The sequence below is a fragment of the Medicago sativa genome, chromosome 6 (genome assembly GCF_051527215.1).
Source record: "Medicago sativa cultivar Bolivia chromosome 6, Bolivia_mono, whole genome shotgun sequence".
NCBI classification, from domain to species: domain Eukaryota; kingdom Viridiplantae; phylum Streptophyta; class Magnoliopsida; order Fabales; family Fabaceae; genus Medicago; species Medicago sativa.
In genome coordinates this window covers 16,256,597-16,272,455 of record NC_140754.1, presented here as the reverse complement: position 1 = coordinate 16,272,455, position 15,859 = coordinate 16,256,597, and the positions used below count along the sequence as shown (strand labels likewise).

The window sequence follows — 15,859 nt, the reverse complement described above, 5'->3', positions numbered from 1 at the left end:
ATACAAATCAACCAATAGAGTCGGGAACAATTTAAAAAAGTTTTGACAAAGACAAAGACCATTTTTAGTTATTAATAGAGCAAAGACCATTTGAGAATTTGGGAACTAAATTGGTTATTTACTCTATTTTCTCAGAACAAATAACTTTGGTGATTACTCAATAATTGTCCCACCTCTCTCAACCGTCGTCGACTCACCGTCGTTAAACTCCGACGCAACAGTACCGCCTTCCTTCTCCGTCACCGAATGCAAAGCCATTGCATTTCTCTATAGTAAGGTAACTCACATACCCTTTCTTTCATTTTGTGATTTTCATGCTCATGCTCAATGATTACTGCATTTGGTTAAATCTGAATTTGACGATGGTTTTGTTTGGAAAGTACATTCTTTCAATGCTAAAATTGTTGTGGTGGTGCTTGAGTTGTTTCTGTTGATAATAGTGTTGATGGGTATAGAGTTATTGCTTTGGTATAGGATTGAGTTTTGTAGACATTGTAGACAAGGTGTTTGTTGAAATGTTGCAATGAGTTTTCTTATGTTTATTTTGAGTAGAACTTGTTTTTAATTGTTGTAACGTGCTTGTTAGTAGATATTGTTTATTGAGTGTGCATGGTTTCTTGTTTGGTTGAGTAGAAGTTGATATCAACAAGGTTTCAGTCAAGGTGCTTCAATTTTAGAGTTCGTTTGCTACAAATTTTTTATTTTTTTTTTTAAATAAAATAACTACTTTTATAAATTTTCAAAAAAATGAGAATCTGAACAAAATCTAAAAACTACTTTGAAGGAGAAGTTGTTTTTAGGGTGCGTTTGTTTCGGCTTAAAAAATAATGATTAAAAATGTAGAGAATTTTGAGAAAAGCTGAAGCTAATTTCCTTTTGTCCTAAAAATCATTTTTTTAAGATTCGAAATTCTTACTACTAGGAATAGCTTTTCATGTTGAGGTTAAAAGTGGTTTTTTTTTGGTACAAAATGGATTTCTTAAAAATCTAAAACAAACACTATTAAAATAAAAAAAGTGATTTTTTGGTTAAAAAATCCAAAACAAACGGGACCTTAGTAGCTTCACAAGAGATCATTTTTTTTTTGTAGCTGGTTTGTTTATAAAAGGTGATTTTCATTCTGGTAAGCAAACATAAATCAACTTCTGCCTTTTTTAAAAATCTCTAAAAGTTGATCACTAAACTATTGGTTATCAAAATAATTTTTTTATAATCCGTGACAAACGGACTCGTAATTTCTGGATGTTTATCCTTTAGTAGAATGATTTGAAAAAAATGAGTGGTTAGTAAATGTGATACCAAATTATGGGGCTTGATGATGCTATCAATATTAGTTAGTAGTTTGGATCTGCTAGTTCAGGGTCATGTATATGCCACAATGCAAAATCCTGCTTTCATTTCTTGAAATATATAACTACAAAAAAGGCAGCCTAGTGCATGAAGCTCCTGCCAAGTGTGATCTGAGGAGGGTAGATGTACGCTGCGTTACCCGCAAGCAAAGAGGCTATCTCTAGGATTTAAACTCGTTACCACAAGGTTCTTGCAATATTTAATTGTGAAATATTTAGACCGAATAAGCGAATAACCACATTTTATCACATGATAGCTATTTTTTAACAAAATGAAAAGGCTCCACTTACCTTTGTTTGGGGATCAGCATTCAAGTTTGGTTGTTGTGTTTTGAAGATATGTAAGTGTTAAATAGAGGACTCACAGACTGCAGTTCATTCAAGGATAAATGAAAAGGGGTAAGAGTTACTCATTTTTTACTAAATTATTCCTTTGCCTAGTAACGATGACCTTTTGAAAGTCTAAAAATGACATTCATTACTGCTATATACATTGGCTTTCGTTCTACCCTGGCATGTTGGCACCTTTATGTCTTCAATATTATTATCATGTAAAGTGATAATTTAACAGTCAAGTTACATATGTTGTTGATTTGAGGGAAGTTCTTGGATTTTCAAAATTAGACATATAGTTCTATCTATGCAGTTTTTTTACTGGCAAATGTTAGTTATTACTAATTAGTGTTTATGTTAGCTTCCAGAATCGAATCTGGGACCTCCTGCTTAAAATTCTTTTAATATCCCTTAGCTCACCAACTGAGCTACCTACGTGGGACTTGTATCTATGTAGGTTTTAAACTGTTTCGTTTCTTAATAATGTACCTATAGAAGATGCCAAGCGATGTTTTTGATGTTATTTCTTCTTTTGGTTTTTGAAGTTGTGAAACACCCATACCACATCCTTTGCTTTTTACTCGATTAATGGCTTTATTTTAAATTTTACTTATGACCATGTTTTATTTTCCATCAATAATTATTCCACTTTTGTGGGTTGCAAGTTGGCAGCAGTAGTTAATGAGTAGCTATGATGCACAGACGCGGCTGAGATCCGCCGTGTCACGGTGTCCGACGCGGTTCCGACACGGACGCGCGTACGACACGCGTACGATTCGCGTCAGACGCGGATATTGCCGTATCCAACAAAAACAAAAAAAAAATTGGTCGGACACGGATCCGACACCGCTGTGGTGTAAACCGACGCGGCAAATCACAGAAAAAAAGAAGAAAAAGAATGAGAATTAGAGAATCTGTAGAGAAAGGTAGTGTTTTCGCTGCTCCATTTTCCACCACCACTCCTTTTCCGGCACCGCCGTCTGCTTCCTTCCCTTCTTCTTGGTTCTAATTTCATGGCTTTTATTGTACTCGCCGTCGCCGTTTCTGTTCCTCTGCTTTGCTGCTTCGTGTTTTGTCCAAAATCATGACCACCACCACCACACGTTTTGTGACTTTGTCCTTTCTGAATTAATACAATATAATACTATGAACTTTTATCACCACACGTTTTGTCTTGTCCTTGTCCTTGATGAAGTATAATAATAATATGAACTTTTATCACATGACCACCACACCACATGTTTATAGTAGTAACATTTTTATAATATATGTCCAACTTTATGTATTTTTTAGTGGTTGATTTTCTCAATGTGGAGTGAGTTGAACATGATTTCATCATTTTGTTAAACAAAGTGTTGAGTTTAAATAAACATAAATTTTGTTTTTCATTTTAGAGTTAAATTGTGATCATAAATTTTTTATTTTATTAACATGTAAAATATATATAGCCGTGTCCGTGTCCTGGGTTTTTTTAGATTAGCCGTGTCCCGTGTCTGTGTCCGTGTCGTGTCCCGTGTCCGTGTCCGAGTCCGTGCTTCATAGATGAGTAGTTATTTGGTTTGAAAGTTTTCTCTAGAACCTTTCTTAAATGGTTATCCTTTGTGCCGATTAGAACAAAGCACCTGCCAAAGAAATTTGACAGAGAAACTCACATACTGAACATATTTTCGAGCAAACTTCAAAGAAATGAAACAAGTTTGTGTTCTCTCAGTATAAGGTGGAGTGGTTGGAAAATGGCTCCCCAGAGAATTATCGTGATATAACCGAAGAAAATGATGTTTTTCTAATGGATGGCTGAGATTTGTGCTTCAAGGAAAACTGATCTGGGTTTGTTCCTTTATGTGAAACTTGTTTGTCTATTATAACCTTTAACTGAATTATGGCTGTGGTTTATCGTCCGAAACCCCAACAAGGTGCAGCTTCTTTGACTGTATATCATGCAAAATGCAATGTAAGCTTATTTATATGCTTGAGGTGACAGTACTGTACTGATAAGAGAAATATGTCTCCTGCCCATGAAGCTCTGATTTTGATTCAGAAGATGGTGAAAGTTCCTCCAGAAAAAGCTTTCTCATTCTTCATTTCCTCAACATGTCAAGGTCTTCAACACACCTCCCATTCCGTATCATTCATCTTAAACCGCCTCCTCTCCTCTGGCATGCAATCTCAGGCTCAATCTGTACTTGTCCGCGTAATCTCCGGTCAAGTCACTTCGTCTATGTTCTCCCATTCTTCACTTATGGAAGAACTAACACAAACCCATTTCACCTCTAGTTCAACCTGTTCTCTTCTATATGAAGCAATTGTTAATGCTTATGTTCATTCTCAATCACCAGATGAAGCCCTTTATTTCTTACATGAGATGATTCACAAGGGTCATGCTCCTATATCAAACACATTCAATAATCTTTTGAATTTACTTATTAGATCAAATAGTTTTTGCAGAGCATGGTTAGTTTTCGACGAGTTAAAGAACAAGGTTGTTCTCGATGTTTACAGTTTTGGGATCATGATCAAGGGTTGTTGTGAAGCCGGTGACTTGAAGAAAGGTATGATGGAAAAGACTGGTTTGTCTCCTAATGTTGTCATATACACTACATTGATCGATGGTTGTTGCAAGAATAGTGATGTTCATTTAGCAAAGAAGTTGTTTTGCAAGATGAAAGGATTGGATCTAGTCGCCAATCAGCATACTTACAGCGTATTAATAAACGGGTTTTTCAAACAAGGCCTTCAAAAGGAAGGATTTCAAATGTACGAAAGCATGAAACTAAGCGGAATTGTGCCTAATGTTTATACTTACAGCTCTGTGATCGGTGAATATTGCAACGACGGAAACATAGATAAAGCTTTTAACGTGTTTGATGAAATGCGCGAAAAAGATATAGCATGTAGTATTATGACATACAACCTTTTGATAAATGGTCTGTGTCGAATGAAGAAGCTTGGTGAAGCAGTAAAGTTGTTTTATCGTGTAAACCATGTTGGCCTAAGGCCTAATATATTTACATATAACACATTGATCAAAGGGTATTGTGATGCGGAAAAGATCGATACTGCCGTTAGATTATATAACGAACTGAAGTCAAACGGACTATCTCTGACAGTCGTGACATATCATACTCTGATTGCAGGATATTCCAAATTCGGAAATTTAGCAGGAGCTCTAAACTTGATCAAGGAAATGGAAGAGAGAAACATTGCTCCTACCAAAGTGACATATACAATTCTACTTAATGGATTTGTAAGAATAAATAATATGGAAAAAGCATTTGAGATACATTCTTTAATGGAGAAATCAGGTTTGGTTTCAGATTTACACACATATGGTGTATTAATACATGGGTTATGTATGAATGGTAGCATGAAAGAAGCATCTACTAAACTCTTTAAATCATTGAATGAGTTAAACATGGAACCTAATAGTGTCATATATGATACAATGATTCATGGTTATTGCAAAGAAGGAAACTGTTATAGGGCTCTTAGGTTACTCAATGAAATGATTGGTAAAGGAATGGTTCCAAATGTGGGAAGTTTTTGTTCAACCATAGGTCTTCTTTGCAAGGATAAAAAATTGAAGGAAGCTGATATTGTGTTACAGCATATGGTAAATTTGGGATTAAAGCCATCAGTATCATTGTACAATATGGTTCACAAAGATAAAAGTGAAGTTTTGGATGTTGATCTGATAGTGTAATATAATTTGAAATTCATAATTTTACTCTTTATTTTTATTTCAGTCACCATGATATTAAGAAAATATATATAATCCTAGTTACAAAATTTAGTTTTTCTATTCAAGAGCATAATAGAGGGGTAACCTTGGCGCAATTGGTAAAGTTGTTGTCATGTGACCGAAAGGCTGCGTACAATACACCAAATGGTGGGACCCCTTCCCGGACCCTGCATATGCGGGAGCTTCAGTGCACCGGGTTGCCCTTATTCAAGAGCATAATATTTAAATTTACAACAAAATAATTTTTCTTCCATCCAATATTTTTATTTTTTTGCAACATTTATTTTAAAAATTAATTCTTATAACATTAATCCTTTCAAAATTTATGATGCCAAAATCTAAAGGAAATGGATCCAAATCATACACGCCTAACTTTGCAATTAAAACAAAATCTAAATAATTTCACTAATCGATCCCATAAATTAACAACGCAATTAAAATCTAGATAATTTTACTAATCTAAATATTGGTAGAAATTAACTCATCCTTACAAATAAGTTTTTAACATAAGAATCCCATTTGTAAACATGTGTTTAGATCATGCATATGCCTATGTGTTAATATAATGAACATAATTCTTCCTTATATAGTAAGAACCACCCATTTATAAACATTTGCTCATAACATGTTTTATTAACCATGAAGCATAGACACAAACACGACATACACAGACACGCTAACACAAATAATAATTTGAGACTAACACAAACACACCGACATAGATACCAATTTGAAAGAAAATGATATAATTCAATGAAGTGTTGTGTCGATGTCGAGCATCGACGCGTGTCCGACACCAGAACACATCCACTCCAAAGAATGTTCATGCTTCATAATTTATTACTCATTTAAATTAGGGGAAATTACATAGACCTCCCCTAAGTTTTGCTTGAATGACACAAACCTCCTCTATTTCCAATAAAAACAAGAACCTCCCCTACTATTAATTCTGTTTACCTTCCGTTAAAATATAAGCATTGCTTGACAAATATTTTACCTCACGTAACAAACAGTGATCTAGGAATGTTTCTTCTCTAATTTTCAAGCCATGTCAATCAGAATCTCACTGGTCAACAAACTCATCGCCACCATGCAAACTACAAGATTTAATCAAAATCCAATATGAATAACTCCAAACATCACTCAAAGAGATAACCATATACAAATAGCAAAAAAGGGGGAAATTCGGAATGCTAAATCAGTGCAATTGGAATACTACCATGAATTAGTGATCACCCATGACATAAGAATCACCATTTTATAATAAGCCCTCTCACAAGAAGACTGAACACATTGTCAAAACTTCTCACGTGAAGTCTATATACTAAATATGGTGCCATGGTGATAATCATGTTTCAGAAGTGTAGACAACATTTGGAAAGAACGGTTGTAGTGAAAGCGAGTTTGGTTGAGAGAAAAGAAAGAATGTGAGACAATAACTCATCCGGTAAATCGCCGATTCTATCCACCATTGTCAAATATTGGAGATTAGTCAAATAAGGTGAAGGTAGGGTTTGCGACAGCATGTGAATTAGGGTAACTTCTATTTCTATTTATATGAAAGACTACTGAATCAAATAATATTGGAGAACAAGTAAACATGCATATAAAAAATCACCTTAAAAAAAATAAACATAAACAATCTGTCAAAAATGTAATCATAAAAAAATTTCAAATCTTATATGATATGATTAAAGCTCTTATTTTTTTTTTAAATAATAAAAAAAATTAACAAGCAAAAATGGAATATGTTAACACCAACAAGGTGGTCTTTTTAGCACATGGTGTACAAAAATAGACCACTACATTTTACAATAAGTCAATCACAAAAAGAGGCAAAAAATGGAACTTATCTGATGCCCAAACAAGTAAAAAGGGCTTGAATGCCAACAATGATAGCCAAAGTCAAAATTTGTATTCTTTCCCTTTATCCACCAATAAGAATAATGTTTACTTTCTCCATAAGTTGAGGAATGGAATTCTCTGAATTATTGAATATTCTAGTGTTTCGTTCATTCCACATTACCCAAACACAGAGAAAACAAATAAGTTGTAAAAAAGAACGTTGAGCTTTCAAACTACATGTTGCATAAATAAATTGAATAAAATGACATGGAAAGTATTGAGGGTTCGCCGTTGAAAAACTAATCCACAACCGAGCTAACGGCCAAAGAGAACCAAAAGAGCTGCAAGAGATAAATAAATGTTGAGCTTATTCAACACCTCCACAACATGTCACGCAATATTGATCATTTGAAGGGATAATGTCGCGAGCCACCAAGTTTATTTTTGATGGTAATATGTCACGTAGTAGTCTCCACACAAATATAGAGACCTTCAAAGAAACCCGTCTGTGCCAAATTATATATGCCGTTGTTTCCAAAGTCATCGAATTCTTGGAAGTTAATGGCTGATAAACTCCATAATCTGAATAACCGCTAACAAGGTCGGGCTTCCACTCCCATTGATATGTTATATTTTTGTTTTTAGTTAAATTTGTATTGCATCCATTTAGTTCATCAATTTCAATGAATAAATATAATTTATTTTTAATCTAAAATAAAAATTAAAGAAAGCCCGATAACCTGCGATGCATATAAGGTGCATTTTCTCATGGATTAAATGTCTCATTAGTTACTTGAGAGGATTATGTTCCTTCCCACTTAGATCGATCCACGTCAATTATACCATAAGTTTTTGATAGGGTAAGCATCTTAATGCCATAATCTTTTATATTTTAATTATGTAAAGATAGATTTAAATTTAAAATTATTTTTTTAACAAAGTTCAAAGGTAACAAATAATTTATATCAAATAGTTGAGTGCATTAAAGGAAAACAATAATCAAGACTACTACCAAGTTGCAACAAAGCCCAAATCAAAAACATAAATAAAGAGCAAACGAAGCTTCATTATGCCTTTACAACTTCCTAGTGTACCCTTCCTTCTTCTCTTCATTTCTTGAGAAAATAATCACTAGAGTATAATTGTCTCTTTCTCTCTCACTTCAACATCATCTCATACACTCTATCTGCGCACAACATACACTCTATCTCAATCTAACACAACAAATATATGTTACGTTTCAAGAAAAAGGAAGAACAACAACAACAACGCAAAGTAATTTGATTTTCTACCTTCTCCTATGTCATTTCTTCTTCCATTATCATACTAATGTTTTGTTATGTAAAATCTCAGTTCATTTTTTTTTAATTTTAAAATTTTGCTGATTTCTTCTCGTGTTGTTTTGTATCCTCTAGGTCCTGATAAAATGGAAGCCATTAATGTTGTTAGATATTTCTACACCTTCACTATTATGCTTTGCACTTTTGTTTCTAATAACCATCATACATCTCAAACCACCGTAATTTCCTTGATTAAAATGAGTCTTCACTCTTCAGGTATTAATTATTATTATTTATAATAGTTTATTTTAAATTTATTTTATGTCTTATTTATGTTTTTTTGATGGATTCCATTTAGTTTAATCTTTTATATATGTTTTCTCGGTTACCATAAGATTACCACTTTGTGCTAATCTTAATTATGTTTTCTTACTTACCATTTAGAGTCCACAGCATGAATGCAATGGTGACTCGGTGACTTTTTCAAGTTTTTTTTTGACTTGTTGAGTATTTTGATAATATGTGTCTAGGTGAGTTAAGCCCCGTCAAAATGGGCTAGCTTTTGACCTTAAAATTTAAGTCCGGATTTTGTTAGGGTTTTTTACCCGATCTGAAAAAACCCGTTTAAAATACGGGCTATATTAACAAAAAAAAATCCTAAAAAAATTAACCAAGTGTCAAGCCAGGGACTTTAAAATGGTAAATTCATTGGTTCATATGGTTCAATTATCACTTTAAAATGGTAATTTGACATTGGTTCGCATAGTTTTATTGGTTAATTAGCACCCTTAATCCATTGATCTGCATGCAACTTGCATTTGAGCATTTGATATTTTTTTTTTTTGAATAAACTTACATTTTTGCTTATGTTTTGAAACAGAGGGAGTATGTCGGACTCCACTTTGGTGCCATAGCTTGTGTGCCATTGGTGCCATAGCTTGCATCTCCACCACACACACACACACATCACACACACATCCCCACACACATCCACACACATCAATGGCCAGGATTTCCCCAATGGCACCAATGGCACACAAGCTATGTCATAGAAGTATTTTCCAAGGAGTAGCCTCCTCTAATCGCTCTACTAATCGCTCTCATCGTTCTACTAATCGCTCTACTAATCGCAAAGAGATCCATCTTCACTTCATTTCTCCCTCTCTCATCGCCATAGCTCTTTGCTTCAATTCTCCACAAAGAAGAGAGGAGATCAAAAGGTTTTCATCTATCAACTGAATTACTCTCTTCTTAGATATCGTCATCTTTTACCAATTCATTATTTATCTCGTCATCTTTTACAAAATAAAAATAAAATCAATAAAATCTTTTATAAAAGGAATCATAAAATCAATCGAAAAATATTCTTACGGAGGTGGTGGAAGTGTAGAATGAACTCCCGAATCCACAACCCAGAAATGATACGACCGTTCCAGAAAGGTGAACGTCATTCCAAAGTAGTTCGCAACAGACGTCCCATGATCCATAGTACACATAGTCCCGAGGCATAGGTCGGTTATTTGCGTGCTATGTCTCTGGAATATGTGTGCTATGGATCATGGGACGTCTGTTGCGAACTACTTTGGAATGACGTTCACCTTTCTGGAACGGTCGTATCATTTCTGGGTTGTGGATTCGGGAGTTTATTCTGCACTACCACCACGACTATTTTTTGATTGATTTTATGATTCCTTTTATAACTGATTTTATTTTTATTTTGTCTGATGCTGTTTAATTAATTTATGATTATTTAATTATTTTATTTTTTTTGAATTTTTCAATAACTTAAAGGCCGAGGGTTAGCCCTATGGAGATTTGCATTTAACTCCATTTATGTTGCTCCGTAGGGCTCTTGCTGCCTGTGCCCAGCCTGTTGGATGTGCAGAAATTTTACATAACGGAGTGGTGATCCGTATCCTTGATCCATTTGGGATCATTTGGATCATTAAATTCAACAATTTCCGCCCACTTTTACTTGCAAGGGGACTGTAGTTATCATTCAAAACCTTTAAAAAAGGTACATACGGTTTTTTTTTTGGCTGGTGTTTTTAGTGATGTTGTCCGTTAAGGTATTGATTTTCCATTGTCACTGATCATGGAGAATCTCAAGGAAAAACTAAAGCAATTCTAGGTCAGAACCAGAAATTATTGAGAAAAGCTTTAGGTTCCCATTTTTGTGGTAACCCTTTGTCATGTATTGCTTTGAATTTGAGTCATTATTCTGTTTTGGTTTTGATTCAACAACTAGTTTTGAAGTTCAATGTAACACTTAAGTTTCAATGATGGTTTTGGGAAAATGAATCAATTGTCTTCTTTTGGTTGTATAATGTTTGAGTTGTTTTGATTCATCCATTTTTCTTGCTGTTATGTATAGAGTAGACAGTATTAATTTTGCATTTATGTCATGGACATTTTTGAAATGAAGGTGGTGGTGTTGTTGGCATAGGAAAAAAAAGTATTTGTGTGTGTGTGAGAGAGGGAGAGAGAAAGAGAGGAATAAGGTGTTGTTGTGTATAGTAGGGGCGAGACAAAAGAAACGTTGGTTGTTGATGTTTTGGAGAGAAAAGGCAAAAACTGCATGCGTGGGTTGGATGTGTAGTACAAAATACAGTTAGCGTTGGTGTCCCTTGCTAATTCACTCTTGGCTGGCAGTGAGAATGAGAATGAGTGGGGTTGAGGAGGGAGAGGGAGGGAATTACAAATAGTGTGTTTGTGTTTGTGTTTGTGCTCTATATACTTCTTTCATAGAATAGTTACTCATCTATTAATATGTTTAAGATTATCCATATTTCACTAGATCAATTGGAGTATTGGTGTACATAAGCTTGGATCTAGGCAAAACCATAAAACAAAGTTTGTGTTAATATTATGTATCGAAGGGCAATGTATAACACATTTTTTAGTGGTTGTATAATGGGTTCTGACTTAAGATAGCTGTTATATTTGTATCTATGGATGCTAATCTTGGTTTTTGCCTGTGGATGCGAGCCTTGTAATTAATTGATGTTCAATTGTGAAATTTGTAGGTTTGTGTGGAAGTGTGGATTCTCCAAGATAAATCTTAGTTTAAAAAAAAATCATGTTAGTTCAAAATCATGACTGAATTATTTAACGTTTTACCTTCCCAGTAATGATGCCAAACTCGTATTGATTTTAATTATGTGGATTCATTGAATATTAAATTAGGAGTCCCCTTTTTTAGCCATAGTTTTGATTTTGGTATATGTTAAGGTGTCTCAAACATGGTTGCTATTAGTCATGCTTAGACATATGAGATTGTTTGTCTCGCCTATTCGATATTTGAATATTATGATGTGAATATGTGAGTATGTGACAAATGGATGAAAATTGAAGAGCATGGCTTGAAATTAACTGAGTATTCATATTCAATCTAATTTGATCTTTAAAATCATTTTGTTCAATTTGTTATTGGTCTACCTATGAAAAACATCAAACTTACGTTCCAAAAGCTTTGTAAGAAGTATATCGCAGCGAAATTCGAGCTAGACATTTATGGTCTTGTAAAGATTAATTCCTTTGGTAGCACATTTTTGACAAAATCAATCCACCTTGGCATCATATGAGGGCTAAGAAAAGTGAAGCTAGACATTCAATCTTTCTATTACTTATAGTTCATGTGGTTTTTCTCCTATTGGCTACCTTAACTCTATCAACATATTTCTAAATTACTTTGCATCTAAATTACTTTGCATGTTGTGCAGATAGTTGAAATTTCAAGCTCAACGCACACATTTTTTGTTTCTTAAATGTTGCTTCTTATACAAGTGTTTTCCTTCTTAAATCTGAATTAAAAAAAAAAAAACTTGGCAAAACTAGGAGCGTCAGAGGACTCCAATCTGTCTATTCATGCCTCCCCCCTGAAAGGTCTCTGGTAGCTTTTGAAGTTTGTCGCAGCTGGAACTTACTATCCTAGAGAGTAGTCTTGTTGTTTTTTCTCCTTGTTTTCCCGTTTTTTTTCTCTCTTTTATTTTGCTTTGTAACAAAAAAATATATATTTGCATTGTCTAAAATTGCAAGAATTAACTTTAAAAATGTCGACCTATATTGCAGAACAATAGTATTTTATTTTCATTAACAAAGTTTAAAATCCCGTGGAGTTTTCATTAAATATTCTTACACAAAAGCAACAAATAACTTATTCTTTTCACTCTTATGGAAAAAAAAACTTATTCTTTTCAATTCAAGATAAACCATGCAAAATTCTAACAATATGTAGGTGCGAGTGGTAAGAGATTTTGAATCGTTATTAAGCAAGTGGTTAGTATACAATTAGGAGGAGAGAATTGTCCTTGTGTGCGCAACAAATATCCGCGAAGATTAATCACCATTAAACATGAACCGTGCATTTTTTTGTACCTAATACATGGTAAAGAAAAACATTTCAAACTTTTAATGGTGAATTTGCAAGAAAAATATAATACTTTTGTACGACAGTGGTATCATCTTGTAAATCATTCCTTGCACCATCAAATAAAACTAATATTAACGGTACACCGAATATTTGACTTACAAATTGTCGCAAAAAGTTACCGACAAAGAACTGATGAAAATAACAAATTATCAATGACAATGACCTCTAATATGTTAATTTGTAATTCAAAACTCTTTACATTGTGTTCATTAGAATATTAATACATAACTGTTGGGGTATACAATATACCCGTTGGGGTATAAAAGTTTGTTACAAGTTTGTTAGGAAATCTAGCTAAGTTTGTTAGTTAGTTAGCTTGTTCTACAAGCATGTTCTATTGTGTTAGAAGACTCAATGGTCAAGCTCTTGATAGATGAAAAGTCTGCAATAAATCTGGCAAAGAACCCTATTGCACATGGTAAAAGCAAACGCATAGAGACTAGATTCCATTACTTGAGGGATCAAGTATGTACATGTAAACTCAGATTAAGTAGGTAATGGAAACTCGGTTTAAGTAGGTTCATGTAAACTTAATTTAAGTAGGTCATGTAAACTCAGTTTAAGTAGGTTCATGTAAACTAGAAGACCCCAACAATGTAAATTGAACAGTGCAGTTGAACAAGAAGAATAAAAGCACTAGCTTATATGCAATCGAGAATTTATAGAATGTTTCACTTTATGTAATTATGTTAGTCGTTATGTTGGTTATTATTATGTAATTACTCTTCATTATTTTATAATTACTCTCCTAGGTTTGACTATACCTATTGTAACTATATATACTTGTGATCATTATCAACTAGACTCTTGACCCGTGCTACCGCACGGGTCCTACCGAGAAGAAGTTAAACGAATAAGTCGCAGCAATGTAAATACATATAGTTAATAGAAGTTTTATAAAAAGTTAAAAATATGTTCCCTTCTACGACAACAATAGCAACAAAATGAAATGGTAGCATACATAAGAAAAAAGGTTTGAACTTTAATCATCAAGATACATTACGAAAGACTTCGTGATAAACAACATTTGAGGTCGTATCAGTATTCTCTCCATCTCCATCAACTATTAGTATTTTCAAACCTTGTTTTGAAGTGCTCTCGAGATTGCAACGTACAACTGTCCATGCGAGAACACAGGACTCGGCAAATAAATTCCAACATTTTTAAGTGATTGCCCTTGACTCTTGTTGATTGTCATGGCAAATGAAACAGATATTGGAAATTGTCTTCTTTGAAATTTGAAAGAAATTTTAACATCAGATGGTGAAAGAGAAAACCTGGGTATGAAAACTTTTTCGCCGATGTTACTTCCAGATATAACCTTTCCTTCAAGTATAAATTTTCCCATTCTGGTTATGATTAACCTTGTTCCATTGCATAATCCTAACTTTAGATCAATATTTCTCAAAAGCAAGTTTGGAACTCTAATCTTCAATCTGATCTTGTGATGTGGGAGTCCTGAAGCATTTATTGTGTTGAGAAATTCTGGAGTGTGGACATCATCAACATCATCACAATTCCCGTTCTGTGTCAATGGACTATCATAACTCAAATATGTTTTCTCTTCAACAGGCATGAAGTCTAACATGTAATCGTTTATCTGATCCACTATTGAGTTTGTTGGAGCAAGTATTGCTTTTTCCTGAAAATATGATATACCAGTCATACTATCTAACAGATTCGGATAAGTGCTATCAACAGTAGATTGAACATGGCTGCATAAGGGCTTATAGTACAATATAAATTACTGGTAAACAATCATCCATAAATTGCATTTATGTTAATAGTCAAACGAAGAAACATTTCAATACCATAAATTGCATTGAAATTAAAAGATAGTACATTAAACTGGAAAGATAATACCATAAATTGCATTAAAATGAAAAGATAATTCAAAAACATCTAAATGAGATATACGGCTGAGATTGAAGGAGTGGTTGGCAGATGGGATTACCATTAATTACGTATTAGGGGGGAAAATGAGGAGGGATTAGGGCTAACATGTCAGCTTGGCAAGTCTAGCTTTTATAATAAAGGATGAAAGGCACATAATTGATTTTCTTTAAGTATGAATGAAAGAAGTTTTGATTCACTCTTTAATCTTCCATAGAGATTGATTGAACATCAGATTGTTTGATCACTTGTGGGGCGGAAGAGGGTGAAGCTCAGTGACAATGAATAAGATGAAGGTTTTAAGAAAATTTATATAAAAGGGCAATTTTGGTATTATAAAAAACTTTTAAGAAAATTTGGGTGTAACCAGAAAAATATGGGTAAAAACAAATGCATAGAGACTAGATTCCGCTACTTGAGGGATCAAGTGAACAAATGCAAGATCAAGGTTGAATACTGCTCAACAATGAATCAAGTGGCTGACATTTTCACTAAGCCAGTTAAGAGAACTCAATTTCTGTAGCTTAATCCCTCATTCTCTCTTTCTCATCATACTTAATTAAAATCTTGTGAAGTCTGATTAGGAGGAACCGTCTGGGATGGACCCATTTGTGAAGTTGATCCCCCCGCAACATCAACCCTATTAAGCCTCGTGCGCCACCTCTCTCTCGACCAACCATAGGAGGGCGTAGTGCTTGTTTCTCCCTCCGTGCACTACTAGTAGAGGACTGCTGCCTCCCTAACCTAAATCTTTCAGGCCTTTGAGACATATCTGCACAACATTTGAACAAGCAAAAAATCACTCAATGAGACATTTTCATATGGACAATTCAATACCATTTCTAACCATTCAACAACAACACTTATATTTCGACAGTGTCATTTCAATCCGTAAACTGTCACATTGCAGTCAAACTAACTATAATCAACATTAACAAACATATTTCAAACCAATTTCATAATTAACATTGAAAAAATCAAAAGGAAA

The 15,859-nt window shown here is 33.9% G+C and overlaps 1 protein-coding gene, 1 long non-coding RNA gene and 1 pseudogene across 4 annotated transcripts; 2 read left to right on the top strand and 1 right to left on the bottom strand.

The window, feature by feature from the left end:
- Positions 1 to 2,151: 2,151 nt before the first annotated feature.
- Positions 2,152 to 5,468, top strand: LOC146913229 (uncharacterized). Its single transcript, XM_085716460.1, has one exon. The coding sequence runs from the start codon at positions 3,685 to 3,687 to the stop codon at positions 5,380 to 5,382; it is 1,698 nt and encodes a 565-aa protein (XP_085572586.1). The 5' UTR covers positions 2,152 to 3,684; the 3' UTR covers positions 5,383 to 5,468.
- A 2,854-nt stretch (positions 5,469 to 8,322) lies between these two features.
- Positions 8,323 to 12,622, top strand: LOC146913228 (uncharacterized). 3 transcript variants are annotated; one of them, XR_015013355.1, is made up of 4 exons: positions 8,324 to 8,541; positions 8,682 to 8,822; positions 10,394 to 10,563; positions 11,573 to 12,622. It is a non-coding gene; the product is annotated as an uncharacterized LOC146913228 (long non-coding RNA). The 3 variants fall into 3 exon arrangements; XR_015013353.1 differs by having other exon boundaries at positions 8,323 to 8,541; positions 10,394 to 12,622; XR_015013354.1 differs by lacking the exons at positions 8,324 to 8,541; positions 8,682 to 8,822 and adding an exon at positions 9,643 to 9,766 and having other exon boundaries at positions 10,394 to 12,622.
- A 1,345-nt stretch (positions 12,623 to 13,967) lies between these two features.
- Positions 13,968 to 15,641, bottom strand: LOC146913227 (uncharacterized; annotated as a pseudogene).
- Positions 15,642 to 15,859: the final 218 nt, after the last annotated feature.

Bases quoted from the DNA above. Each gene is read 5' to 3' on its own strand.
- LOC146913229 (XM_085716460.1), top strand. From the start codon at position 3,685: ATGTCTCCTGCCCATGAAGCTCTGATTTTGATTCAGAAGATGGTGAAA.